Source organism: Arctopsyche grandis, chromosome 11 (assembly GCF_051622035.1).
Source record: "Arctopsyche grandis isolate Sample6627 chromosome 11, ASM5162203v2, whole genome shotgun sequence".
In the NCBI taxonomy this organism is placed as follows: Eukaryota; Metazoa; Arthropoda; class Insecta; order Trichoptera; family Hydropsychidae; genus Arctopsyche; species Arctopsyche grandis.
In genome coordinates this window covers 15,371,769-15,399,336 of record NC_135365.1, presented here as the reverse complement: position 1 = coordinate 15,399,336, position 27,568 = coordinate 15,371,769, and the positions used below count along the sequence as shown (strand labels likewise).

At 31.2% G+C, this 27,568-nt stretch overlaps 2 protein-coding genes across 2 annotated transcripts; both read right to left on the bottom strand.

Annotated features, from left to right (window-relative positions):
- Nucleotides 1-846: 846 nt before the first annotated feature.
- LOC143918577 (phospholipid-transporting ATPase ABCA3-like) lies at nucleotides 847-23,273 on the bottom strand. Its single transcript, XM_077440517.1, is given in 31 exon segments — nucleotides 847-1,027; nucleotides 1,109-1,295; nucleotides 1,375-1,554; nucleotides 1,629-1,754; nucleotides 1,860-1,958; nucleotides 2,039-2,200; nucleotides 2,277-2,460; nucleotides 2,525-2,649; nucleotides 2,727-2,836; nucleotides 2,901-3,054; nucleotides 3,145-3,270; nucleotides 3,355-3,526; nucleotides 3,620-3,724; nucleotides 3,814-4,023; nucleotides 4,905-5,287; nucleotides 5,377-5,483; nucleotides 5,559-5,700; nucleotides 5,779-6,030; nucleotides 6,130-6,295; nucleotides 6,392-6,621; nucleotides 6,700-6,829; nucleotides 6,911-7,002; nucleotides 7,150-7,362; nucleotides 7,445-7,624; nucleotides 7,707-7,851; nucleotides 8,884-8,994; nucleotides 9,097-9,347; nucleotides 9,435-9,608; nucleotides 9,720-9,955; nucleotides 10,045-10,408; nucleotides 22,967-23,273. Coding segments are annotated over 30 exon segments (5,181 nt in total). The 5' UTR covers nucleotides 10,293-10,408; nucleotides 22,967-23,273.
- A 973-nt stretch (nucleotides 23,274-24,246) lies between these two features.
- On the bottom strand, nucleotides 24,247-27,038 carry mRpS7 (mitochondrial ribosomal protein S7). Its single transcript, XM_077441710.1, has 5 exons — nucleotides 26,837-27,038; nucleotides 25,342-25,527; nucleotides 25,008-25,242; nucleotides 24,426-24,634; nucleotides 24,247-24,344 (listed from the first exon to the last, which is right to left on the bottom strand). The coding sequence occupies exons 1-5, from the start codon at nucleotides 26,917-26,919 to the stop codon at nucleotides 24,335-24,337; spliced, it is 723 nt and encodes a 240-aa protein (XP_077297836.1). The 5' UTR covers nucleotides 26,920-27,038; the 3' UTR covers nucleotides 24,247-24,334.
- Nucleotides 27,039-27,568: the final 530 nt, after the last annotated feature.

The following is a 27,568-nucleotide window of genomic DNA, read 5'->3' as shown; positions in this document are numbered from 1 at the left end:
CATATATAAAAATAATTGGAACTATTTATTATGCTCATTTATATTAACTTCAATAAATATCACACATTTCAAAATTGTTCTAATATCACACACATATCCGAAGTAAATAACAAACCACACTAAATCAATCTTGGTAAAGCAAAAGACGAAAATTATTACATTATATTTATCGAGATATACATATTACGGTAGGTTTGTTGAAAGAATACTTCATGGCATTGAACAATTCGCAAAGCAATATTTGCTTACCAAATCAAAAATAAAACGTTAAATATGTATAAGATTATTACAGAAACACAAATTGCGTTTTATCTTATACATATCGTATATGTATGTATATACATTTTGGTCAAAAACTTTTAAACATCACAGTCAAGTAATTGTATAACTTCTATATTTTTTCCTATTTATATTATTAACCCTCACGGCTGCGTGTTACATTACTGCACTTGACTATTGAAGTCTTTAGTTTAAAAAAATAAAGTCAAATGGAAATAGCATATACATATTCATATTATTCAACAATTGGAATGACATTCTAGACTACGTCAGCTCTTCTTCTAACCCTGAGAATCTTGAATTTTCTTGAAAAAATTCAATAAAATTGACGATAATTCTAAAGCTTCATTTTTAAATGTACATCACTAACAATAGGTGTACTATCATAGTATAAAGTAACAATATTTTTAATTAAATTATTAATGCTGAAATAATAAATAGATCACATGAAAATATTCACTGTTGTTAATTAAGTAACTCTACTAGTAAATAAATAAAGTATAATTACAATAGGGTAAATGTTTTAGATTAAGTATCTAAAAATATATTATATAAAACTATAAACATTCAAACATGAACTCTTTGATCGTTAGTAAATTGCAAAAATATTTGCTCAAGACTAGTTTGTCCTATTGAATAATCTTCTATATTAAGTTCTTCCTTTGCTGCTTCCATCACACCGAAAATTGTTGACCAGCTAACATTTATGTCAGGAAGATAATATGTAATTAAACCTTGATAAGATTCACTGAAAACAAAACATTAAACATTAATATTTTCATCCAAATAGTTTGGTTTTCATATAAATAATTAGATAATAAAAACCAACATCATTTTGGCATCTGGGAATTTTGAAATCAAAAATTGATTCAAAGGTACAAAGTCAAATGAGGAATTCAACGTCGTCGAACTACTATTGTAAGTATCTGGATTTACTAATATATCAGGATACACAGACCCGTTCTGTTCTATTGGAAGCAAATTAATTCTTTGTAACTTCACTATCAAAGTATACCCTACAAATATAAATATTTATTATAAAAAAGGAATATAAAAATACACAATCTTACACAGTAAAAATAATACAAAACAAACCTTGAGAAAACTTATTTTTGAGATGTTGCGGTGAGCCAAGGCACTGAGGCTTTCCATTAACCATTATAGCGAGTCGTGAACACAAGGCTTCACACTCTTCCATACTATGAGAAGTTAATACGACGCATGGGCATCCTGAAATAGCATTCCACACGAGACGTTTAGCTGCCGGGTCCATACCTGTATCACAATAAATTTTATTTTTAATATCTGTTCAAAATTAAAATAGAATATAAAATAAAACAATTCAATACCAGTCGTAGGTTCATCTAAATAAACTACTTGGGGATTTCCGAGAAGTGCTATTGATGTGCTCAACTTTCGTTTATTACCTCCGCTGTATGCTTGTACCTGAAACAATGAAAAAACTTTTAAAACACGTCACTACTTTAATCAGCTTTAAACAAAAAAGTAATTTCTAATAACCTTTTTATCTAAATGCTTTGTAAAGCCTAGTTTGTGACTAAGATCTAAAATAAAACGATCTCGGCGGTTTGAAGGTATCCCTCTAAGTAAAGAGTACATTTTCAATGTTTGCCTTCCAGTCATTTCATCCAACAATGCGTCAAACTGAGGACAATATCCTAGAAATCATATTAGAAAAATAAATTTAGCTGCAAGTTACAATTGATGAAAAATAATAAAAATAAAAAATTTTATATACCGATTTTTTTATAAACAGTCTTCATGTCGTTTTTGATGGAGAAACCTTTCACCCAAGCACCACCTAATGTTATTTGTAAATCACCAGTAAGCATTTTGAAAGTAGTTGTTTTACCGGCACCATTGATGCCTAACAAGCCAAAACACTCGCCGTCTTTTATGCCTGAAAATATTTTATAGCATTATTATAAAAAAATTATTTAGCTATAAAAAGATTAACATATGTTTGTAACTAATACCGAGTGTAAGTTGATTAACAGCCAGAAAATTGTCATAATATCTGGTCATATTTTTAGTAAGTAAATTGTATTTCTGGTAATCTGCTGGACTCAACGATAAAACGCGCTCTCGCTCTGAAGCTACATCTGAATCTTCTTCATCTGGCATTATGGGAGGTGGAGGAATATGTCTTGGTCCACACATCTAAGAAAATTAAATATGTTTACTACAAATGGGAAAGTATATAATCGAAAAGGAATAGACTTACCATATTGTGTATTCTATATTCTTTTGCGAGTAGAGCCAGGAAGAGTACAATACCAACAAATATTAAATATATTAAATGAACACCTACTCCAGGCCTTTTAATGTCAAAATAAGGATTGTCAGACACTAAAATTTCACAAATTTCAAAACAAATTAACCATATAGACAATAAATCAAATATTAAAAACCAATTTTCTACTCACAACAACAAAACTTAAGAATAGGACATAATGAACTTTGATCACAACCGTCCCCATGAGTTTCACAAAATCTTAAACAATTTTTCAAAGTCAACGAAGCAACACTAAGGTGTCTGTAAAATAAAACATATGCATATTATATTAAAATGAGATAAAATATTAAATAAATTTAAATACACATTAAAATTTAGATGACAAAATGATTACTTCATTGCACTGCACAAAGTGTAATGTGGAAATAGCAAAAACACATAATGTAGTATAGTTCCAATATGTTCCAAATCTAGTCCTGGTGCATTCAGCACTTCGACTACTAAAAACATCGCTACGCCTAAAAGCAAAATGAGTGCAGTTATGAAAAGTGTAAATAATAAATGTATAAAGACAATATATGTACATACATATGTACAATATAACTCACCAGTAAACACATTGAACAAGCACATTCTAGAAAATCCAGTAGACGGCGAATGGAAGAAAGATGATGCTATATAATGGAGAGGGAGCATTGCCCAGCTAAATAATAAGAGTATCAAAAATACTCGACCTAATTTCCGAAAAACACATGTTATATAATAATAAATACATTTTAATGCAAGTAATGAAAGTAATTATATAAATAAATTTGCACCTAGTTCATCGCCTGTTGAAAATCCATTTTGTTCGAAAACCAATAGCGTAATACACAAAAAGATCGAAATGATGACGAAACACAACATGTCCCAAAGGAATGCCACTGTCCACAAAATAAAAGGAGATGCACCAGATGCCAATTGCAGCAATTTTGAACGGCTCACGTTTTCCTATTTTCATTAAATACATACACTCATATTTATTATATATATTTGTTAGAAGTTACTTCATATAAAATATAATGCAACAACAGTCAAGCATACCTTTACATAGAACAATACGAAGAATGATGAAACGAACGCCATACTAAAACCAATGTTGAAAGCTATTTGGAAACCACCACCATCACCATACTGAAGTAATTCAAACTGAAATTAATAAGCCAATTAATTACATATATGGTCACATAAATATATGTGTGGAAGTATGTATGTTCACATAAAAGTAAATTATTAACCTTGGATTCTAGTGTGAACGGTAACGGATAATTCACTAAAGATATGCTGGATTTAGGAGACAGTGCCTTTAGAATAGCATTGTGTGCCAATATAAAAGAAGCGGGCATATCATGGAAGGCGAAATTCGAAAACCACCCAATAACTCTCTTAGTGTCAATAGTTGCTCCAATTAAATGCCTTCTTCTCATTGAAGGCATGTCAACAACTGCCTGCAATACAAAAATAGCGTACATAAAGATTTAGCATACAATTACAACATACAATGTACAATTATACTGGTGCCAGATTCGATTGGGGAGTTGCACAAAATGAAGCCAGTAGCCATTATCGATTTAACATACAATTTACAAAGATTACGAAATTTCATTCACAGTCGTTCTTTAACCGACACTTCGTTCATTGACGCTTCAATCACAGACGGTTCGTTCACGACCATTGGTTCACAGATATTCCATTCACAAATATATTACTAACCGATATTTAGTTCACAAATATAAAATAGCTCGTTCGTAGATCTCGTAAGTGACTGTTAAATATTGTTTTTCTATGTTTTATAATCAAATTATTATACAATGTAAATTGTAAGGTATTCTTGAAAAATTTAGATTTTTTAAGAAATTGCAAAGGTAATTTAGAATTAATTAAACTATTAACACATTAGTATCTCCTGTTCTGTAATAATAAAAATAGTATTATCTAAATTATTTAACAAAGATTTATAAGAAAAAATTCCGATTTGACGCGAATTTAAACGCATTGAACTCATTATTAAATACTTATTTAGAAAACATAATTTTCAACAATAACTATTGAACGGGAGTTTCAAATGTGGTTACTTTTGAAATTGCTTTAAAATGCAATTTTTTTTCAAGAATTGCTTTTGCGAATAATATACGATATAAGAATTTAATTATTTAACGGAAAAATAATTCGATAACTACTCTTCACCATTCACTTGCGAGCTTCACGAACAAGTTATTTTATATTTGTGAACGACTTGTCGTGACACCATTAAAACCTTTGAGCTAGGGCTTATACGCATAATTGCACCTTTATAATATGTGAGTGAATTCAATTTCCCAAAACTTACAGTTTCCAAATAATAGTCTTGCATATCTTTTTTAACTTCTTCCAATTTCATGGACTCAATATGTAAGTTGGTGAAGTACTTTTCATATTGTTCATATATAGCTAAACTTTCTGAAGATTCACTTATCGTATTCAAAAAGGTTACACTGTCTACATATCCATTTGCAAGTTCCAGATTCCTCCCAGGAAGCTGTGTAGGATTTTGCCACATTCTGGACACCACTATAGCAATTACCAGGAAAAGAACGGGAATAACTAATTGTAAAATGCCAAGAATCCAAGTATATCCGGTGACAAGAATTTTTTTAAAAAATATCGCAACCCACTGATTTAAAATTAGGTCCATTCCAGTATGAGCAACAGGGTCGCAATCTGGTAACTCCACTGAAAATTTGACAAAAAAACTTTAATATTTATTTAATCCAAATTTTACAAAAACATATGTACATGTAATGCGTATGTAGAAAACTCACGTTTTTCTATAGTTTCACTGTCAACTTCATGCTGTATAAAACCATTCATGTCGCCGTCTTTGGCACTATCATCTATATCAATAGTTTCGATTGAATCTGAACCAACCCTTTATAAAATAAGAAAAATTATAATATTATGTGAAGGTTAAATTCATTTAATTTTAAAAGAGAAAATATTTAACCTCATAAACACTTCTTCTAATGTTGAGGCAGATATACCAAAGCTAACCAACCCAAGTTCAACTTGTCTATTCTCCAAATCTCTTAACATTGGTTCGAAATTCCCCGATTGATCCTCTGGCAATATATATGATAATTCCGATCCTCAAAAAATTAAACAAAAATGATAAAACACTTGAACGTGACGAGAAATATTTAGCAACATATGTTTTAAATAAATACCAATATCGGTGTAAAGTTTTATAGCAGGTATATGAGCTTTAAGCAAATTAGTCACAGGGCCAGATGGAGCATTATATGAACCATCTAGAGATGTTTTGCGGGCTGCAGTCAATTTGTATCCTATTCCAAGTTTCTTCTTCAGATAAAAAGGTGATCCAACACACCGTAGCTTTCCTCCAGATAAAATCGCAACTCTCTCGCCCAAAATCTCTGCCTCGTCCATGAAATGTGTGGTTAAGATCATGGTTCGTCCTGTGCATATTTTAAAAAATATATTGTAAATTTATCACTTGTGTGGTTAGCTTTACTGAATATTCCATATGCAATAGATACGTATTTATTTTCACGCACCTTTCTTTTCTAGATGTAAAAGATCCCACAATTCTCTGCGAGCAGATGGGTCCATACCTGATGAAGGTTCGTCCAATAAAACAACGCGAGAGCCTCCACACAATGCAGCTCCAACACTCAAACGACGTTGCATTCCCCCGGACAAAGAACTCGATTTTACATTTTGCTAAAATCAATTTCAATCATTTTTATCAATATTTTTCATCCAAGAACTATATGTATATGTATGTACTTAATACGTACATATCTAAAAATTAAATACCTTATCTTCCAAACCCAGTAATTTAACATATTTAACAACTTCTTCATCCAGAGATTTTCCAGCATAGCCTTTGAGACGCGCATAAAAATAAATATGCTCAGCTACTGTGAGATCAGAGAAAAGGACATTGTGTTGAGGGCAAAGACCTAAAGATCCACGAACACCACCTATGTCCTTTCTTATGTCGTGACCTGCAACTATAGCAGTTCCAGATGTAGGAGGAAATATACCTTAAATGAGAAAACAAAAAAGTTTAAAATATTTTCACTGGTTTAAATGACATTACAAATAAATATATAAATTCAAACCAGTTAGCATAGACATTGTAGTAGTTTTTCCTGCCCCATTGTGTCCCAAAAGTACAGTGATTTGATCTTCAAATATTTTCAAATTAAGTTTATCCACAGCTATTTTCTTGTCATAAATTTTTGTCAAATTCTATGAAATAAATTAATAAATTAATAATTTAATAAATCAAATAAAATTAAAAGAAAATGTAAAAAAATATTCCAGACTTACAATTATATTAATGCCAACTCCCAAACCTTTTGGATCTGGTTCAATTGTATCGCCAATTTCAGTAAAATCATTGTGTGGAATGTCCATAACGACTAAAAACGATATAAAAAGCTCAACAATCTGAATGGGCACTTCAAACTCAAATCAAAAGTGGCTGTCATATTATCACTCGATTACATTTAAGTGTACATACATACATACATATATACGATGAGAAGCATTCCAAAGTTAAAACTCACCTGCAGACGATCGAAAAATACCCGTCCAAAATTCACAAGTGACTGGAAAATACCATGGCTGTGGAACACCGTATGAGCCAGGAAATATTTGCTCAACGTACAGGGCTATCAAAAGATAGAGTATGGCATCCACGATCAACATCAATATTACGTGAGCCATCACAAACGAATCGTCAGTGGTTAACGGTGTAAAGAAATTTGACCATTTTAAGCCTGCAAACGAGGAAAAGCTTACAACTATCGCTCACACTTACACGATACATATCCATTTAAAATTACAATCATTATTTTATACCGTCAGCAGTCCCTTCATTCATTAAAATTATTTCAAACCCATAAGCCATAGCTGTATTTGACGCAAGGCAAGCAAACAATCTTGTGGCAAGTGATGGAATTACTCTGTCGTTAGCCAAAAACATGTATGGGGAATATGATAAAAACCATACTAGCCCTGCTACTGTCGCTGCGGTATTGGCTGGAAAATATTTATTTATCTTTAAAATATATAATTTCAGAAATTTGTATAATAACTATTACATAATAAAACTTATTATTACCTTTGGAGAAAAATGTGCTAATCATAAAACAAAAGCAGATTGAAGTGATTATAAAAATTATCATAAACATCAAAATAACGTGCCATGGAGTAAATGTGAACACTGAGTAGCCTGTGAGTCCTTTTTCAGTCGAATACCACTCAACCTATAAATTATAATAAATTTTAGTACAAGGTAATTCATTTTTTATTTTATTTTTTCAGATTTCCAACAAGTACAAGGCTTTTGACAAAGACCTCATAGTCTAATTATTTTCGGTACTTGTTCATTCAACCAATTATTACGCTTGCGTCATCACGTTTCGACAATATGTCAACAAATGTCTCTAGTGATGAAATCAGTATTCGCGCGCGTTCCTGATGATTACACGACATTTCGTTCAGAGATTCCGTTCGATAACTACAACTTGCTCACGATCATTCGTTCACCGACATCTCGCTCACTGACGCTTCGTTCACGACTGTATAAAAGATCTGTGAACAACATGTCAATTTCCCGACCTAATGCTCTAAAACTTCGATAGTTTCAGTAATTTTGATTCAGTCATTTTCACAAAATGTCACAGAAAAAATCTTTAAGTCTATTAGCGTTTTTTGTATACTTGATTTTAAAAATAAAAATCGCTCAAGCAAAGACTATTCCACCTGGTTTTACAGTTTAATATAAGTGAATGTTCTTTTCCGTGCTTGTTTCCTCCGTTTTTTTTTTTTTTTGTAGATCAGCAACATTTTAAACGGGTGATCCTTTAAATGAAATTTTTCGATTTCCGATTTTTTGCCTCGAATTTTCTCAATTTCAATCCCAAGATTTTTGGGATTACGTTTTGGGTTTCATAGGTAATGGAAAACGCCCGGGATTGGATTCCCTAGTCGTGAGCGATTTGTCTATCTTTATATATAAATATATTTTAGACATATTTTTAATATGCGAATCTCAGAACTATTAAAAAAATGCCTATATGTTGGTTGCTATTTTTTAAATATGTAATTAAATAAAAAATGATGATATAACATGAATGATTTCCGACACGGGTAATCAGGGTCCTGGAACTTTACCCAGACTCCACCCCCCCCCCCTCTCTCGTCGGCTTTGCTTATACCATACATATGTATATTATTAATTATTATTAAAAAACCAAAAAAATTAAGCTTAACACAGGGCACCTTTTTATACATACCTTTAAAAGCATTACTATCAAGATAATAGATCCGAATAGATACGAAAACGACTTAACGAACCACGCCATCCAATGTAACCAATTCGATAAGCCCATTATTTTCATTACTTCCTAAAAACAAAAAAATATCAATATATTCATAATTCAATGTCAAACAAATACATACAATACGAAATGAACATTCATATACATAAATATAAATAAATAATTTACCTTCAATTGCTTTTCTTTTTCTGTTGCGATCACTCTTACAGTGTTTATGCATGTATAATTAAAGCTAAGCATAATAATAATGGAGATAAATCCTTGCAGCACTGGTAATAAATCATCATTCAAAAACGCTGGATGCGGATATCGTTGCATAAACAAATCTGGCACATCGAGAGTTTTATTTTTATTTAATTTTTTTGTAATTGTATGAATGATTCCATGTGCGATTGGTATGAAACCCTCTTGAACGTAGCCTACAGAATTTTATTTTAAATTATTATAATTTTACATACATTTTATAATGTATATAAACTAAATAAAAGCCATTTAGATTTTTTTACCTGGCCAACCTCCAGTATTGTCATTACGAGTTCTAGGACCAGGAACTTGTATAACAGGATATAGGAAATTTGTTTTCCAATTCAGAAAAGGATTAGGTGGAATCATAGTGCGCAATTGGGCTGGAAATCTTAAGGATAAATTTATATGATCCGGCCAATCTTCAAATTTCACGCCTAAAATTTAACATAAATACAACATTAGCTTAATGACGGAGAGGAATTCGTAAAACAAATCAGTCAGATAAAAATCAACTGAAAACATAAATTGAAATTATAATATCTGACCTGCTAAATTATCATCAAATTGAATTCCACATAAAGTTGAATCATTCATGCTGGGATCAATTAATTTTTGTTCAAGTGTTGATGCATTTGGATATGCATCAATACGGGCCCCAAACAGTATCATAAAACACGGCAAAGTTACATTGTTTTTCAAAGCCAAGTAACAAACAGTATCTTCTACAATTTTTCTTATATCAGGAGATTCAGGCGAATACGATATACGAGTTGGAATGTTTCTTAAATATAAATAATACATTCAAAATCAAAAATACACTCTTTGTAAATTATCGTATGGCACAAGAAAATTGTATTTGTTAATATGTACCTTCTTGTAGTAAGAGTATTATTGGTCATATTCGAAGGCAATGCAGGAAAATTGAAATGAGATGGATCAAATGGAGTATAGCGTAATTCTGGTTCGGTGTCAGGTTCAACGAGACTTCTAACGAGCACCATCAATGTAGCAAAAACAACTGGTGCGAGTATTTCAATCATTGTTTGCAATTTGTGCCTCTTCTGAAGCACAAAATTCTTCCATATTAAAAGCTTGAATTTATCCCAACTGCCCGGCATGATTGCGGTGGGTTTTTTTTATAAAACCTGTTATTGTTTCACTGTTTAAAGTTACCGACTAACTATCATGATAACTTGGTTTGTAGATAATGTAGGTCTCACATTCATTTCCAAACCTAAAAAAAAAAACATATAACATGTCAATTCAATGTCTTCATTGATTTTATCATATTTAGAATTTAGAAATTTTAAAAATTGTATTCCTATAGCGGATGTACATATTTTAAAGTCAAAGACCACATATTAATCGTCTGGGATTACTTTATGGTTTGATATTATATTTTCAGATAAAAAATATAAATATTATATAATTATTAAAAAATCATGTGAATCTTACATAAACTTATTTTTATAAATTAAATTCTATGTATATTAATGATGGTTTACTGTTTGGTCTAAATGAGATGAAAGAACCAGACAGTTTGGAATAAAGTTTTAAATTCCAGTGATTTAAAGTATAACTACGGTAACAAAACATTTAAAGGAAATTATTAATTTATATTAAAAATGCAAATTGTAAAAAAATATGTATAAAAAAAATAGGAACTTTCATCGGGTTGAAAAGTAGATTTATATGCAATTACTATTTTTTATTCTTTCTATTTTAATAATACACTAAGTAACCATGTACATATGTTTTATGACCTTCATTATAAAAAATGCAACAAGAAAAGGGAAATAAAACATTCAAACAACTTTCATACTGACTAATATATAAACATGAATTAATAATCGACATTAGCGTAGTGCTGTAAAAAAATGGCACAACTTAAAAACTTTCATCTTCAATTGAAAAATAATAATTTTCCCGTAAAATATATCACTTTCGCTCAAGTACAAAGATTCAATATTTTTTTCACTACTTGAAAAACTTAAACCTAAACCACTTAATCGCCACAAGTTTGTAGAAACCGATTCGATTATTTTATTATATGTATTTAGCGTCAACCATTGAATATACCTCTTGAATATATCACAAACGAAAAATATTGACTTTTTTCAATTTCATTAGTATCACAGGATATGTTTAGATGTCACTGTGAAGAAACGAAAATGAATTTCGTGTCATAGCCTTAAATACGAAGGAGCGCGCACCGGTGCACTTATGGCGATGAAGTGGTTAAAGTGGTCACTTTGATGATTAATCAGATTAATCAGAAGTATGTATTTCATTATACAGTTTATAATTTAATAAAACATTTTTCTTTTTTTCCAAAAAATTAAAATATGATAATCTTGTCAAGTGAAATTTTAGGTAATCCTGTTCTTTCTATAGTGGCCTGTTTTTTATTACATTTTTGTTTTAATCTAAAAACCTACACATATATATTGACTATATTGGGTGTCATATTTTTTAATAATGAGGATATAGTAACCTTAACTAAACTGAAAAGAGCAATCAGTATATATTATATAATAATATGTAGAAACTATGACGAAACAAGCATCAGAAAGAGGTAAAACAGCAAAAAATAGCCGAATTTCCAATTTGACCTACATATGTATGTATGTACATATTTACACATAGCCAGCAGCATAGTTCGGTCGCTAAGCTTCTGCCTTACACTGAGAGGCGCCGGGTTCGATCCCAAGAGCTGACCTCAATTGAAAATAATTTTTCTGAGTATATCTGTAGTGCTGCTGGTCAGACTTGGATATTTGTGACTTCTGGTCGATCGTTTCCTATCAGAGTTTGCCAATTGTCTCTGATTTCGTTGTTGAAACGGTTCCCGATTAAAAATTGGCTAAAATCCTTCCTACCTACTATGTTACCACTATTTGAGTATGATTAATGTACAATAAAAATTATGTACGATTCATAGATGTCTCATTAATTTGCGAGTTTTCAGTGTCTCAGAATTCAGCGACTTGTATAATAAAAATGCTGTATTGTTTGTAATTGGCCAGGAAGGCGCATTGGGGTTTACCTGTAAGGACTTACTGGTATAAAATGTAATAACAGAATAATAATAATAATATTGGATTATATTGATATTTTACTGATCTATTCCAAACACCAGAAAACAAAATATTTAGATTGTCAAAGATAAAATAATTTGCAATTCATTTACATAAATTTGTTTAAAACCAGCAGCGTGGACTAGTGATTAGCATATATGTTTTCGAAAATAGTGGTCACGGGTTCGAGTTCCACAAGTTGCTGCTAGCCAGAACTTGGTTTGTGAGTCCAGGTCGATCGTTTCCTATCAGAGTTTGCAAATTTATCCGATTTTCATCGAAACGGTTCCAACATCTTTTTTCAGCATCTCGAATTCCGCTGATTTGTATAAAAATACTGCAAATTTGTCCATAAATGTCTCGCAAATTTCGAGTTTTTCAGAGTTTGAAATTTGATAATTTATATAAAAAAAATGTGTCAAATAAAATAAAAAAAGTTTATCAAAAATGTGTCAAAATTTATCCACAGACGTCTCTGACGCTTTGTTAAAAAAATTGTATATCGATGTTTGTAATTGGCCAGGAAGGTGCGTTGGGGTTTACCTGATAGACCTTCCTGGTATATGTATATACATATGTATGTGAAATAAATAAATAAATTAATATACATACATATGCACAAACGACGAAAAAGACATTTTAAAATTTCTAATTTCTGCTATTTAAAATTATAACTATTTGCTATCTCGATACATTCAGATGTGAAGTATTGTACAGTATTTTCCAAGCTTTGATGCGGTTTCTCGAATGTATCTATACGTGCGCGAACGCTCAATCGTCGTAGGGCGAAATCACACAGGGAAGACCGGCACGTCGTGTGCTTAGCTCCCCGCTGTAGGGGTTCTCCTACATTTCTTCAAATATGGGATACACCGTTATCGATCGCTATCAAGCAGGGATAAAATTTTACCGAACACATTCCAGGGGGTGATTTTGGTACGGTGTGTGCTGGGCATGCCACATTTTTTTCACATGTTTAAAAGTATCTAAAAATAACCTTGTGCCGCGTTCCTTCCAGTCTGATTTCGCCCTACTACTAACAAACCGCATTTAACTTTCAAAAACATCATACTTTGAACAAAAATGTTCGACTGCCTTAATTATGTCAGCATAGGGCGTTAACCTGCCTACGTATGTACATATGTACTTACATAAATACATATCCACATATCGATGAATATTTTATTAGGTTAATTACAGAAAATTAAATTTCCATTATCCAATTTCGAATAATTCAGGTTATGACTGAGCGCAATTCGTAGAAAATCAAGCCTGTCTAAAAAATATAAATGACTGTCCATAAAATGTGCGTCAATCAACATTGACTAACAAAATATACATATACACACTTGTGTACGAGAGAAGCAATATTGCCACTTATCTACAAAACGACATTACAATTACACAATATTTCGAATAAAGGACATTTAATCATGCGATGTCATCGATGCATCACTATTCACACGAAGTTGAATAGAAAGCATTTGACCGGTTACACGACAATTGGTGCAAGTCCAAAAGGTTCAACGACAAAATGTACCCGAAAATTAGTGCACTGACAAAATGTACCCGCGACAAAATGTTCACGCGACAAAATGTACCCGCGACAAAATGTTCACGCGACAAAATGTCCACGGAAATAATGTTCAAGCGACAAAATGTTCAAAAATCCTAAATTTTCAAAGTTAATTTTAAATTATTATTATTTTTCAATTTAAATAAGTAAGTATTGGATACGGTTGAGAACACCTGTCATTTAAACTAATTAAATAACGCCCGCGATGTATACGATAAAAAGTAAATTATTCATTTTAAATAAAGAAAATTTTGGAGACGGTTGAGAAGCCCTGCCATATAAATTGATTCAATGTAATCTGCAGTTCATACGCTTAGAAAGTTTTTTTTTTTCAATTTAAATAAGAACCCCTAACATTTAAACTAATTCAATGACATCTTTAAATGATATTCAATGAGTCACAATGACATTCGCTTAAAATGTAATTGTTCAATTTAAATAAGAATATGTTGGTGCGGTAGAGAACACCTGTAATTTATACTAATTTAATAACATCCGCGATCTATATGATAAAAAGTACCATATACATCGATAAATATGTATAATACAATAAAAAGTTACTTTTTCCATTAAAATAGGAAAATTTAGGATTTTTGAACATTTTGTCGCTTGAACATTTTGTCGCGGGTACATTTTGTCGCGTGAACATTTTGTCGCGGGTACATTTTGTCAGTGCACTAATTTTCGGGTACATTTTGTCGTTGAACCTTTTGGACTTGCACCAATTGTCGCGTCCCCCATTTGACCTCAGTGGTGTAATAAAAAAAGAAAGATTTCAGCATAGAATGATATGAAAAAATCATGAAACTTTGACACGTAACGCCAGCCAGTCACAACGTGCTGAATAAGGATTGTAAATAGGTTTTTGAGCTCTTTTTCCTATTATGCTGTAGATTAACATTAGAATAATATAATACTATGATTACTAACCAAATTAAATTAAATTGTAAAATAGAAAATGATCAGTAGATCAGTAGCTATTAAAATAGATATAAGATGTATTGTGAACATAATTTCGTAATAATAAAAAAAGCAAAAAACAACGTGCTGAATGTACATATACCAAGAGGAGATACATATGTTCATAGCATAACTATTCATCCTAATTTGTTTCAGTGACCGGAATATAGGAACCTGTCGCAAATTGTTTCGGATGTACATATGTACATCATGTACATACGTAAATCACTAAACATGATATTCCGTCACCCATCTGAATTCGTGTTTAAATCACTGACCATTTCACATTCTACTTACTTTCTCCGTCTTTTTTATTCTACATCGCATTTCTTTTTAATACATGTATGTATAACACACATAAGACGGCACAATTCGTTTACAGCATATTAGCGAGCAAATGCTTATAAAATATACATTTTAACCATGGAATTAAGAAATTTTAAGTTTAAGTACGCTGGAAGAAGTTCTAAATGAGTATTTTTTGAGCATGTTCTCGCGAGAGCATGTTACATAAATCGCTGGATTTACTAAATTACCTCATATGCCATGAGACTACATATATATGTACATTAATATATGTAAGTATAAAACACGTAACAACTTCGCGATTTTATAAAAACAAAATCCTTTCATCAAAAATTTAAATATGTATGATCTTTTTAATGTTTGTTACGTTTGATATACATATGTAATTTAAAGGAATTTTCTGTTTTCTGCGTATGTTCGTTATTTTTATAAATAACTAGTGGTTTTACCCGGCTTCGCTCGGTATGTGTAATATATGCAGACCGCTTAAACATGGCTGATCTAATAGTAAACATTCATTTGTTTTTTCATTAAATTTATTTGAATCGAAAAAAATTATATAACGAAAGCCAATCAGAAACGAATGTTTTTTTTATATGTGAGGGAATCAGAAATGAAATTGGAACCGTGAAACGGAATTGGAACTGAAACAGGAACCCGGATCCGGAACTGAAACAGGAATCGTGAATTGTAACTGAAAAAGTAATCTGGATCCGGAACTGAAAAAGGAATCCGGATTTGGAACTGAAAAAGGAATCCGGATCCGGAATTGTAACAGGAATTCGGATCGAGAACTGAAACAGTCGTCGTTATAGAAAATTTGATTTTTAGATAACGTCACGAATTCTACGAGCCAAAACTTACATATGTACATACAAAGTCTCTTTAAAAATTATATATTAGAAAAAAAAATCACAATTGTTTTATGTATTTCACTATTAATCATTCTGACTACTTAGAATATATTCCGTCTAACCCACTTAAGTTAATTCATATGGCGAATTATGTACAAATGGTAAAAATCATAGAAGTAGAATGCATAGGATGGTCATTGTTAGCAAAAATACCGTCCAAAAGCGAGCCATCGAAGAGAGAAACGGAAAGTAAGAAGAGAGACAAGAGAGAGAGAGACGAAGGTTAGCAAACAATGAACAAACTCTGCCGCGCAGAGTTTTTGTAGCAACATTTTTGGAGGCTGAGAGCGATTCTATGCATTCTACTTCTATGGAAAAAATATATTACAACTGTGAATACAGTACAATTATAGGTGGGTACTAGGTTGGGTGGAGAGGTTAGGTTTTCGTGAAAACGTCACTCGACTAATAAATTGAGTTGGAAAGTCACATTTATTTTTGTTTTGAACACATTCTTTGAGTTATCATAATACGGAACTCATTACCTTTATTCGTAATACCTAGCAAATATTAGCGCATTATTGAATTATAAAGCATTCGTAAGAAAATCAGAGCTGTCAAAACTCAACTGTTATATATTACAACTGGCGCAGATTGTTGAAAGTGTATTTGCCCTTGTAAAGTTATAATTTACTAGTTGAATTGTATTCGAATGTGAATGACCTAAAACTCCAGTTGGAATATAATATATTACAACTGATATTACACTTCGACTGTAACATATACAAAAAAAAACTTGATTGATTGAGTTCAAATCAGTCAAAAACTCGAGATCGAATTTTCGCATGATCACAAAACAAAAGTAAATAAACTAAAAAGTGGAAGTTTCCTGTAATAAAAAAAAGTTTTAGCCTTTCACATTATGCAGTAGTAATGATACCACGTATTTAATTACGTACGTTCGTCATCGAATTTTGTAAAAAAAAAAATAGACCAAATGATTGACTACGATTCGTTGTGCTTTACTGTCAACTATGGATTTGATTCCTCGAACTTCGAATCATCAGACAGTGAAGTTTTCTTTTATATTTACATACTAGCTGAACCCTGCATGCGTTGCAATGCCACAATAAGGGCGCGATCACACAGCGAGGGAGCGGTATGCTGTACGCGGGATATTTTTTTTTAGATAGTTTTAAACACACACAAAAAATAGGGTCATACCCGGTATGATACGCCGGATCTTGCGGGATCGTGCGGGATCGGAGCGGTCTCGTTGAAATTCTATAGAATTGTTTATACTAACTTGACGGTGATATATACCAATTCGTCGACCCTCGGACGACGCTTGACAGTGATCGATAACGGTGTATCCCATATTATACTAGATAATTAGAAACGGAAAAGTATTCCGTTTTTAGATGACAATGGAGTTTTTTTGGTAACATATGTGCAGGCAGCGAACACCCTGGTCGCGACGCGAAAACATTTAAAAATAATAGCGAATGACACTCATTCCCGTTTTTCACGTTTCCGTTCCCGTTTTTTTTTTCACAGTAATCTTCCCGGACATGCATACAACAAATCCTGAAAGTTCCATCTTAATCGCTTCAGTGGCTTAGGAGCCTATTCGAGACACATACACACACAGACATTCATTTTTATATATATATATATTTCATTTTCGAGAAAAACTTTGAAAAATTAATGTATATATGCGTCAAGCATGCTTTGTCGTCAGCCTGTAGTAACCAATATTGTCATATTTAGAGGTAGGACCGGAAGCGTGCCGTTTATTGTTCAATTGAACATTTGAACAATATACAGCCCCCTCAGGGTCCGGGCTTTAGTCATATTGGTCGCTCTCTCGCTGAACGAACTCTACTGCGCGCACATACAAAAAAAAACGAACAGCCCTGGTGTTATCAAATGGCGGCAAACAAATACTCGCCGACACACTTCTTTTTAAAGTTCGCAATTTTGAGTGACGCATTAGGCGCGACCGCACTAATGACTTGTGGAAATTCTAAAGATTAGATCAAACACAATTGGTAATAACCCGGAAAGACATTATCGTTACATATATTTGTATGCATACGACAAAATTGCGCACGGCTTACCTACGGCCAACCAACCCGATGTGGTCTGAAACCTTGAGGTCAGTCTGGATATCGATTTGTACTAGAGAAACCTTCACCGTGAAGTGTGAAAGTGGCACATCCACACCAAAAGCCAAAACTCGTCTAAATAATTCATTAACATCTATATATTATATTAGCTATCGATTTTTTATTGAACCTAGCGTAAAACAATAATGTACGAAAAAAGCTCCCATGAGAGAATTGAACTTTGGAATCGACAAAATATTTCAGATCTTATAACCACATATACCTATGTACCTATTATACGATAATCCGCGTCATATATTGAGTGTGTTATATAAGGTGGCTAAAATAAGAGTCGGACTGTCGAATTGACGTAACAGCCAAATTGCGAAGCGTTGATTTTCTATATATGTAATTTGTTAATTAAAATTTTACGTCTAAAAATTTCGGTACTGATCCGTGCAATCGCAAAAAAATGTACAGCAGAACTTGATTACGCGGAAATTGTGTAAATTGCTCGAAAGACGAGGACCCATATTAATAAATAGTTGTGTTTCTAAAAAATGTTATGATTTGTTTGTTCAAAATAATCACTATTTTCCTTATAGACTCAATGTGTAACTGTTAAGTTTGACTGTACATAGTTGATTTTGATTTTAATTTTTAGAATAAGCAAAAAATATTTTAATTTATAATACATACATTGTTATATATGTACATATACTAACTATGATTTCTGGTAATTTTCCTCTTACATATAAATTTATAATAACAATAATAGTTCGTAAAAAAAAAATTCATCAAAATCCGTCAACTAAATGTGGCAATTTACCTCAAAACAATTTTATTCGCATTACAAACATATTTCCCAAATATGTATACCTATACATATATACATATAAAGGTAGATATAAACATGTTTTATTCACCAAAATATTTTTTTATCAACTAACTGAAGAGTGAAAGTTGTGTTATAATATGTAGTTCTGTGTCATAATTTTATGAAACCAAAATGATAAATATGCTATAAAATTTGCCATTATTGTTATGATTTGAAATTGTTGTATAACGTAATATGTACATATACATACATAAACGAACACTTTACCATTATGTTCACTTAAAATTTAAGGCTCTATTATATACATATTCTGAAGTATCGATCTTAAATTAAAGGCTATAAATATCAAAACTTCAAGATGAATAAATAAACAAAAAAAAATTAAACTAAATTTTTTATATACCGTAATTCAATGTTTTCATTTATTGTATTACAAATAATCAATTTTTAACAAACTTCCATCAACTAAGAATATAAGCAGGGGTGTCATTTCTGCTTTTCCCAAGGGGGGGCAAATTTTTGACCACTAAGGAATGACTTTCTATTATATTAAAAAAAATGAGTGTACATATATGAATTTTAATCATTTTTTTATTTATATATTTATATCAATAAAATTAATAGTAAAATATCTATTTAGATATTTGGTTTGTTGGTTTAGTATTTTAATTCATAATAATACATTAAACAACGTGGATAGTACCGTTCAAATCTAGGGGAGGGTAGCTGCCCCCCCCCCCCCCCCCAATGACACCCCTGAATATAAGTTATGTTTCTTTCAACTTAAGTGTAATTAGGGATTCTAATACCGGTTCTCCCGTTTTTTTTTGTCAAAATTCGGCCTTTGCTACTACCGGTAGTACAAAATAAACTCATAAGTGGGGCCGAAATATCATAATTTAAATTTTATATTAGTTGAATTGTTTTGAATTTATAAGAAAACGTTTTATCAGTTAGTTTATATGGATTAGTCGAAGAATGAGTCACCAATGAACACTCAACATCCTTTTTGACCTGCTATTAGAAGAAGCCGCTAAGTTTATCATAAATTTAAAATCAAAGATAAAGAATACCGAAAATATCATAATAATAGACTTTGAGACACTTTCCGAATACATATTAAAATTGGATTTATAGTTTTAACAATGGAAAGCCTCGTCGCCTTTCGATTTTATAAGAAAACCAATTTTTTTCCTTTGACAATTAATTGAATACATATACATGTATAATATATATTCCGCACAAAAATTTTTCGAAGTAAGGAACACGCAAAAAGTTAATTATTTGATACTCGCTGATTCTCGCGATGTAGAAGGACTCAACCCATTATTTTGAAGTTTTAAAAGTAGTTAATTAAAATTGAATACATTAATAAATGATTAACCTAGAATGAATTACGAATTAATACCGGTACTATCGATAGTGTGATTTTTTTCGACAGTACCGGTAGTGACGAAAGTCGGTATCTTCGGAATCCCTGAGTGTACTGTGTAAGTATGGGTATATTTAATATTTGTCCACTTTCTCCATTGAATCGTGTCTACTACGTAAAATCAAAATGATTTATTTACCAAACAATACGAATGCGGATGCAGACGATCATTTATATTAAAACTTAAAGAAAGTCACATGTGTGCACACACTTACATATTATATATGTTGTAATATAGTATACGTATTATAAATTCTAGGATACGATGAATTTATTTATAGGCAAAATTTCTACTTTCTAATGATGGAAAAAATATAGTCAGGATCACGATGTCGCGGATTAGTGGATACTTGATATATTCATCTCGTAATCAAAATAATAAATCACCTGCAGACAAGAATCGAGCACCGTCATCGCAGAAAACTAATAATCGCGAGCTATGTATGTCATAAAGTTGACAATACAAAAGAATTGGCGTTTGGGCGCGTCAAATGTTTTTCATAGAAAATTAATCATCAAATTATACATATTGATTTTTCAATTTGCATTTTTATAATTTATAATAATAAAAAAATTAATTTCAAAGTAAAACTCCAATGTTTTTTTTTTTAAATAAATACAATTTCAGTATCTGTTTGCTGATTATATAAAAGCGCGATGAGATTTACCAAGCTGTATATAACTTACAGTATTTAAATTCACCATTGTTAAGTGATTCAATGTAAACACAAAAAATTGTTGCTTAGTGTAAGGTAAAAAGATTTTTCCTAAATTAGCATTGAATAAAATAAATTAATCTGTTTTTTTCTCGGAAACCTTTGATACACTGTGTCATATATAAACAAAAAATAATCATCATATACATTATGTATATTACCATATTTCTAACAAAAACGTTTTAAAATAAATTAACCGTATGCTGAAGAATCACCGAATGACAAAACTATAAAGAATAAAAAACAATCCGAAAATCGTTTGGCTTATGATTACAATTCTACGAATAAAAAGTAACATTCATTATTATTGTCATAAATTTAAGATGAGTTACTAGATATGAGTATACTATACATATGCATATGACATTTATAATATTCAACCATAATAATATGTTCAATAAACAGTAAATATTTTCCTTAATCCTCTAAAGTGAAATTTCAATTTAGCAAAATACAATACATGACCACTGTAAAGCTTGATGAATTTGAATTTGAGGTATTGATATTACTAATTATGAATGTTACTAATGAATTATAATTAAAAATATAGAATACTCACACTGAATATAATGTATGTACATATATTATGTATTTACCAATGTGGAACTGAACAGATATGTACTGCTGTAATTAAACAAAACAATTTCAATCAAATCTAATATCAATCGTACAAGATAATGTATCCTGTAATTTAGATTCAGTGAACAGCGTTTCACAAAAATTCCAAATTCAGGCTAATTATTGTATTATATTTAACAAATACTGTACTTAAAAATGTGCATCAATTATAGGCACAATGGTCCATTATAAACATATTTGATATAAAAAAAACAATCATTTCGAGTAGATGATGAGCATCATAAAAAATGTTACATTTCATATTTTAATAAATGATTGTATTTTATATGTACCTACGTATAGTTATTATGAACTTGTTATAATTGAGCTATGAGAAAATATAAATTAAATGTTCAAAATTACATAACATATGTATGTAGATCGGCATGTGGGCAGATCAAACGATTTATTAAGTTAAAAATGATCAATAAGAAATTATTATATGTATACAATAAGGACACTTATAAAATGGATTCTGCGCACTTAAAATAAATTGATTTCAATACAGATTAAAATCCTAATCCATTCAAATGTATACAAAGCCTCATAAATAGATTTATAAAAAGTAACCGGAATATACATAAATTATATTGACTGAATCATCACATTTTAAATTTCTAAAAACTATAAAATAATAAATTCATTATATACGTTTTTCATTCCAAATTGACGCTTTTTCAATTCAAGTAGACATTGAAAGTCAATTTGAAATGAAAAAGGGTCAATTTGGAATGAAAAACCTGTAGCAGGGATGATTGCATTACATGAATACCGTACAATGTATGTAAATAAATAGTGATTAAGTTTATTTGGCATGTTCCCAAGTGTCATGTGTATGATCTTATGATCGATCACATAATTTTAAATAAAAATATGAAAGACACATGCAATTTCGCAACGTCGCCATAGGCGAAAAAAATTGGTAAAAAGAGTATCTGAAATCATTGTATAGCATTGAAAAAACATCACTGAAAAAACTCATTACTGAAACAGTTTACATGCAAAATGAGTACTTGTTCACGCGTGTATTCACCACATCAAATCTCCGGGTTGGTACATTTTCTAACAATTAAATAAATATGTAAAATTAAAACCGATTTCAACATCGAAGGACGATCGATGATCGCAATAGCAAGGTCGATTTGACTAATTTCAGTTCGAACTCGTTTAGAATTGTAAAACGATCTAACACAAATAGGGCTATTACAAAACTATGCGAAAAAAATATGGTTTACTTAAAATGTCTCACTTTTTCGTATACAATAAAAATACACAATATAATATATGAGGAAAAAATTGGCACTAACCAAAACAACCAATCAGCACCGCAGACGGCACGCTACTGACGTAATTTGACGTTGAATTTGACAGAAGCTCTAATAGCGGAATTGGTCCAGACAATAGCATTTCCAATCTTATACTAGCTGATACTGCGTATTATTTACTTGTGCTTTTGCACAGAATTTAAAGTTGAATAACAGAATCTTACATGATTTCAACGATTTTCTGAATATAAGTACACATGCAAAATTATTACACGTTACATTTATTTCAAGTAAAACCAGTTGATATAAATTTTCCAGGGCTGTGGAGTCGCTTTAAAATTTACCGACTACGACTCTGACTCTTAGCTTATGCTTCGACTCCACAGCCCTGAAATTTTTTAATGAAATTAAAATCGTTGAGCTGGTATTCAAAAAATCTGTCTTTGAAGAAAATTATTCATGTCTGTACTTTTCTTTTGATCACTATGTCTCCTTCTGACAGAATAATTTTTATAGCCATGCACTTATTTTACGGAGTGTATTTATATTCAAACACTAGCTGAACCCCGGCATGCGTTGCAATGCCATAATAACACATGCAATTCCCGTTCCCGTTCCCATTTGTCGGAAAAACGCAGGTAGCGAACACATTTGAAATTATTGCGTTGCAATGACACTCATTCCCGTTTTTCCCGTTTCCGTTCCCGTTTTTTTTTCACAGTAATCTTCCCGGACATGCACACAACAAATCCTGAAAGTTTCATCGTAATCGGTTTAGTGGTTTAGCAGCCTATTCGAGACACACACACAGACATTAATTTTTATATACTTATATAGATAAGATTAATTGTTCTGTAACAACACTACTGACAATTTTCCTGTTCTATTTATCAATATATGTATGTACATATCGTATATAATAATTGTATAATGCGTGCGTGCGTATAAAGTACATACTGATGTCCGCTAGCACGCTCCGTTTCCCTTTTCCCTCTTCGAATCGTATATCGTGGAAAGAGACGCGGCATATTCGTTCACACGAATGACTGACAATTTTTTTTTTTCAAAATAATTAATTAAATTTTAAATTATTAATTCCGTTGATCCGAATTGCGATATTTTACCGGGTGCACAATTATGTGCACACATGCAGCTAGTATAATATATAAGCACATCAGTACCCATTTAATAAATTATATTTATTCAATATACTATCAGTCATATTGTGTATAAATCGTGATGTATATATTTAACAGCAATTCTTATTCTCTCACATACTGTGAAACTTCTACTTGAAATAAAACATTGTATGTACACAGTAGTATTGATATACAAAATTTTATTTTGACGAAACAGAAAAAATTAACCAACTAAGCAACATTTCAATATGATAATTTGAAGATATCTATTTTAGCTCCACCTGTAACATAAATCAGATTTTATTTGTGTATTTAAATTTATTTTTACTTAACTGATGAAAAATAATGATGATTTAAAATACCTATAATGTGCATATGCTCTGTTGCTCTCACACTGCCTGTGAAGATCTTGTTTACGTTTTATAACTTTGCCTTGATTACTGGCTGCATCTATCAACTCCCAAGCTAATTTTTCATGAAAACGCATTTTGGAATCCTTTTCTTTAGCAGCAGCAATCATCCACTTTATTGCTAGAAATCTAGCGCGATTGTCTCTAACAGGAACTGGTACCTAGAAATGAATTACGCACTGTGTAAATTAATAATAAAAAATCAACCACATATTGAATTACTGGAAAAAGTTTGCAACGTTGTCACATTACAAGTACAAATCCTTTTGCGCCACAATGTTTAAATAAATATATACATATAAAGATAAATAAATAAATTAGTAACTAAACCCAGTTAAAATGTAAGTAGATATGATTTCACTGAAACGTCAGTGTAATTATAATTTCACTATGATATATACAAAGATTACATCTAAATGATTTATAAAAGACAAATTCTATTTTCCTCAATTGGTTTAAGCCACTTTAAAATCACACATACGCAAATGAAAACTACAAGAATGTAAAGCTACATTAACTTAAAAATATTATTACCTGATAGGTAGCACCCCCTCTTCTGACCGGCATCAATTCAAGCATAGGTCGGCAATTGAATATTGCTGTATGAAATATTTTAACAGGATTTAATTCAATTTCATTCTTTTTCTCTTGATCTGTTGCCAAATGATATCTCTCAATTTGCTTTCGTTTTATATTTTCGAATGTTTTTTCCATAAGTGTTCTTGCCAAAGTTTTGTTACCAGCTTCCATTATATGATTTATGAACTTTCTAAAATCAGATTAATACATTTGAATAATACAATCAAAGATTAATATTTTTTCTTTAATTTGTATATAATCATCTTAGGAGTAGTGAAATATTACACACCGGACAAGTTCATTATTAAAACTGGAGCTAGTTTGATCCACCAATGGAGCTTTTACAGGAACGCCCATATATTTAGAAATTTCATCATTTTCGATTATCTTATTCAAGTCCTCCTTTTTAATTATTGGTTCGATGTAGTAAGGCGCATACACAGACATTTTCTTGGCATTGCACAGAATCGATTCTCTGGAATTTATAAACATGAGATGATCAAATCAACGTAAATTTTCAACATATACAATTTCTTGGGACATAAAATGTATACAAAATACATGTTAAATTAATTTGCTTCAATTTATAACATACTGATTTTTACAAAATTTGATTTATCACATTAAATTTTGATACTGTAGAAGACAGATACCTAACTATTCCCGAGTCTATGATCTGTCCAAATGATCTGCAACCCTATTTTATAGAAGACAAGTGACCACAATACATTTTAAAAAGGATTTTTTAATAGAAACAAATCCAAAAAATAATTTTTAGTAAAATGCAATATAATAATGTATAATTCAATATAATTTTAACTCGTACGTATTTAATTAGGTGGTTGAAATTGCTTGTCGTCAAACAGCCCAAATATCGCAGTTGAGTTTTTGCAAATACTAAGCTCATGTTAGTCTCGACATTTAATTTGTTACTTGCTTTTGTTTTCAAATGAATAACCATTGCAGATTCACTTTAAGAGATATCTATGTAGAAGAATGGGAGTAAAAATCGAAAGATGATCATTATGACATGAATTTAGATAAAAATTAAAGTTTCAGCCGACACATAAAACCGTTTGGCGTCATGGCCCCATGAAATACATACCTAAAAAAATGTACTATTATATTTATGAACAAGTTTAGTGTGAATAGTCATTCATGATCTCTACAACGGTGTCACGACAAATCGTTCACGGATATTTCGTTCACTAACAACTCGTTCAAGAATGTTCGCATACCGACATTTCGCACACTGATGATTGGTTCATGACAAATCGCTCACAACTGTGTGTTCTCGACTGTTGGTTCACAGATATTTCGTTTAAAAATATAAAAAAATTCATAAATGAATGGCGGAGGGTCGTTGTCGAATTATTTTTCCGGCTTTATGGGGGTGCTGCAGCGCCGCAGTTTCTATGCACGAGCCGCGCCTGCATATATGTACATATATATACATACATAGTGTAAACAGCTTTGGTTATTGAGGTTCTGTTATCTCTCACTGGAAATATATTTGTCGCAATCAAAAATTCAATTACCAATCAATACAAATATATAAAATACCATTTGAAGAAAATCAGTTTAAGAAAATATTTTTGGGATTCTCTTTTCTAACATTAATTATATATTTAAAAAAGGCGTTAGAAAAAAATATGATATACACGTTGCAATTCACTGATTTAAATTCATTATAATAGACAACGGAAGTTATCGAGCCCCTTGTACAAAAATTTGAAGGTTATGTATATAGGTTATGCTTTCAAGAATAACATAAAAATAGAAACCGAATAGAATTGATAGTATGTGATGGAAGGCGCAGCGCTTGTAGCAGCGCCGCATTCGCCACAGCACCACTTCGAGCCCACATTATGACAAAAAGAGCCCCAAGCTCAACAGCAATCGGCAAATCGAGACGAGATTCGGCTGTCAAACTTGCAGGGCAGCCAACATCATTTCTACCAATCCATCAGCTCAATTATTTTCGATTATCTTCCCACTTGTTCTCAATGTCAAAAATTTTAATTATGATTTTTTTTATCATTTCTTAACTCAGTTATAAAAATGTATACTTATTTGGGTATTTATTTTAGCAGTGCGGCTCAACGCTCAAAAACAAATTATTACGCTTCACTGTGATATTAATTTTCTTCTATACATATATAAACAGATGTCTCGAGTGTCAAAATCAGTATTCAAGCACGTTCTTGAAATTTATACATACGTCCCAATACTTTTTTGTGTTTCTTACCTATTTAATAATAATGACATCTATAAATCTCAAAAAAACCCAACAGGTATAATAAATATGGTGTCATATCAAATAGGGGAAATAAATAAAGACGAAAAACGAGCAAGGACTTCGTGGACTCTGGGCGAGTTTATCTGGCTGGAAGCTGGATGGACACGATCTCTCCGAGACTATTCTTCAAAATATATCTTCGTTTCCGCTATAAGGCAGAATTAAATTATATACGTTACTACGCCATGTGTTAACAATGTGTCGAAACATAACGTAA

What these genes read in the sequence shown, in the direction of transcription:
- mRpS7 (XM_077441710.1), bottom strand. Translation starts at nt 26,919, where the DNA reads ATGTGGGCTCGAAGTGGTGCTGTGGCGAATGCGGCGCTGCTACAAGCG. An exon ending in TTTAATAATGAACTTGTCCG is followed by an intron (nt 25,243 to 25,341) that starts GTGTGTAATATT and finishes ATCTGATTTTAG; the next exon opens with AAAGTTCATAAATCATATAA. An exon ending in GAGGGGGTGCTACCTATCAG is followed by an intron (nt 24,635 to 25,007) that starts GTAATAATATTT and finishes ATTCATTTCTAG; the next exon opens with GTACCAGTTCCTGTTAGAGA.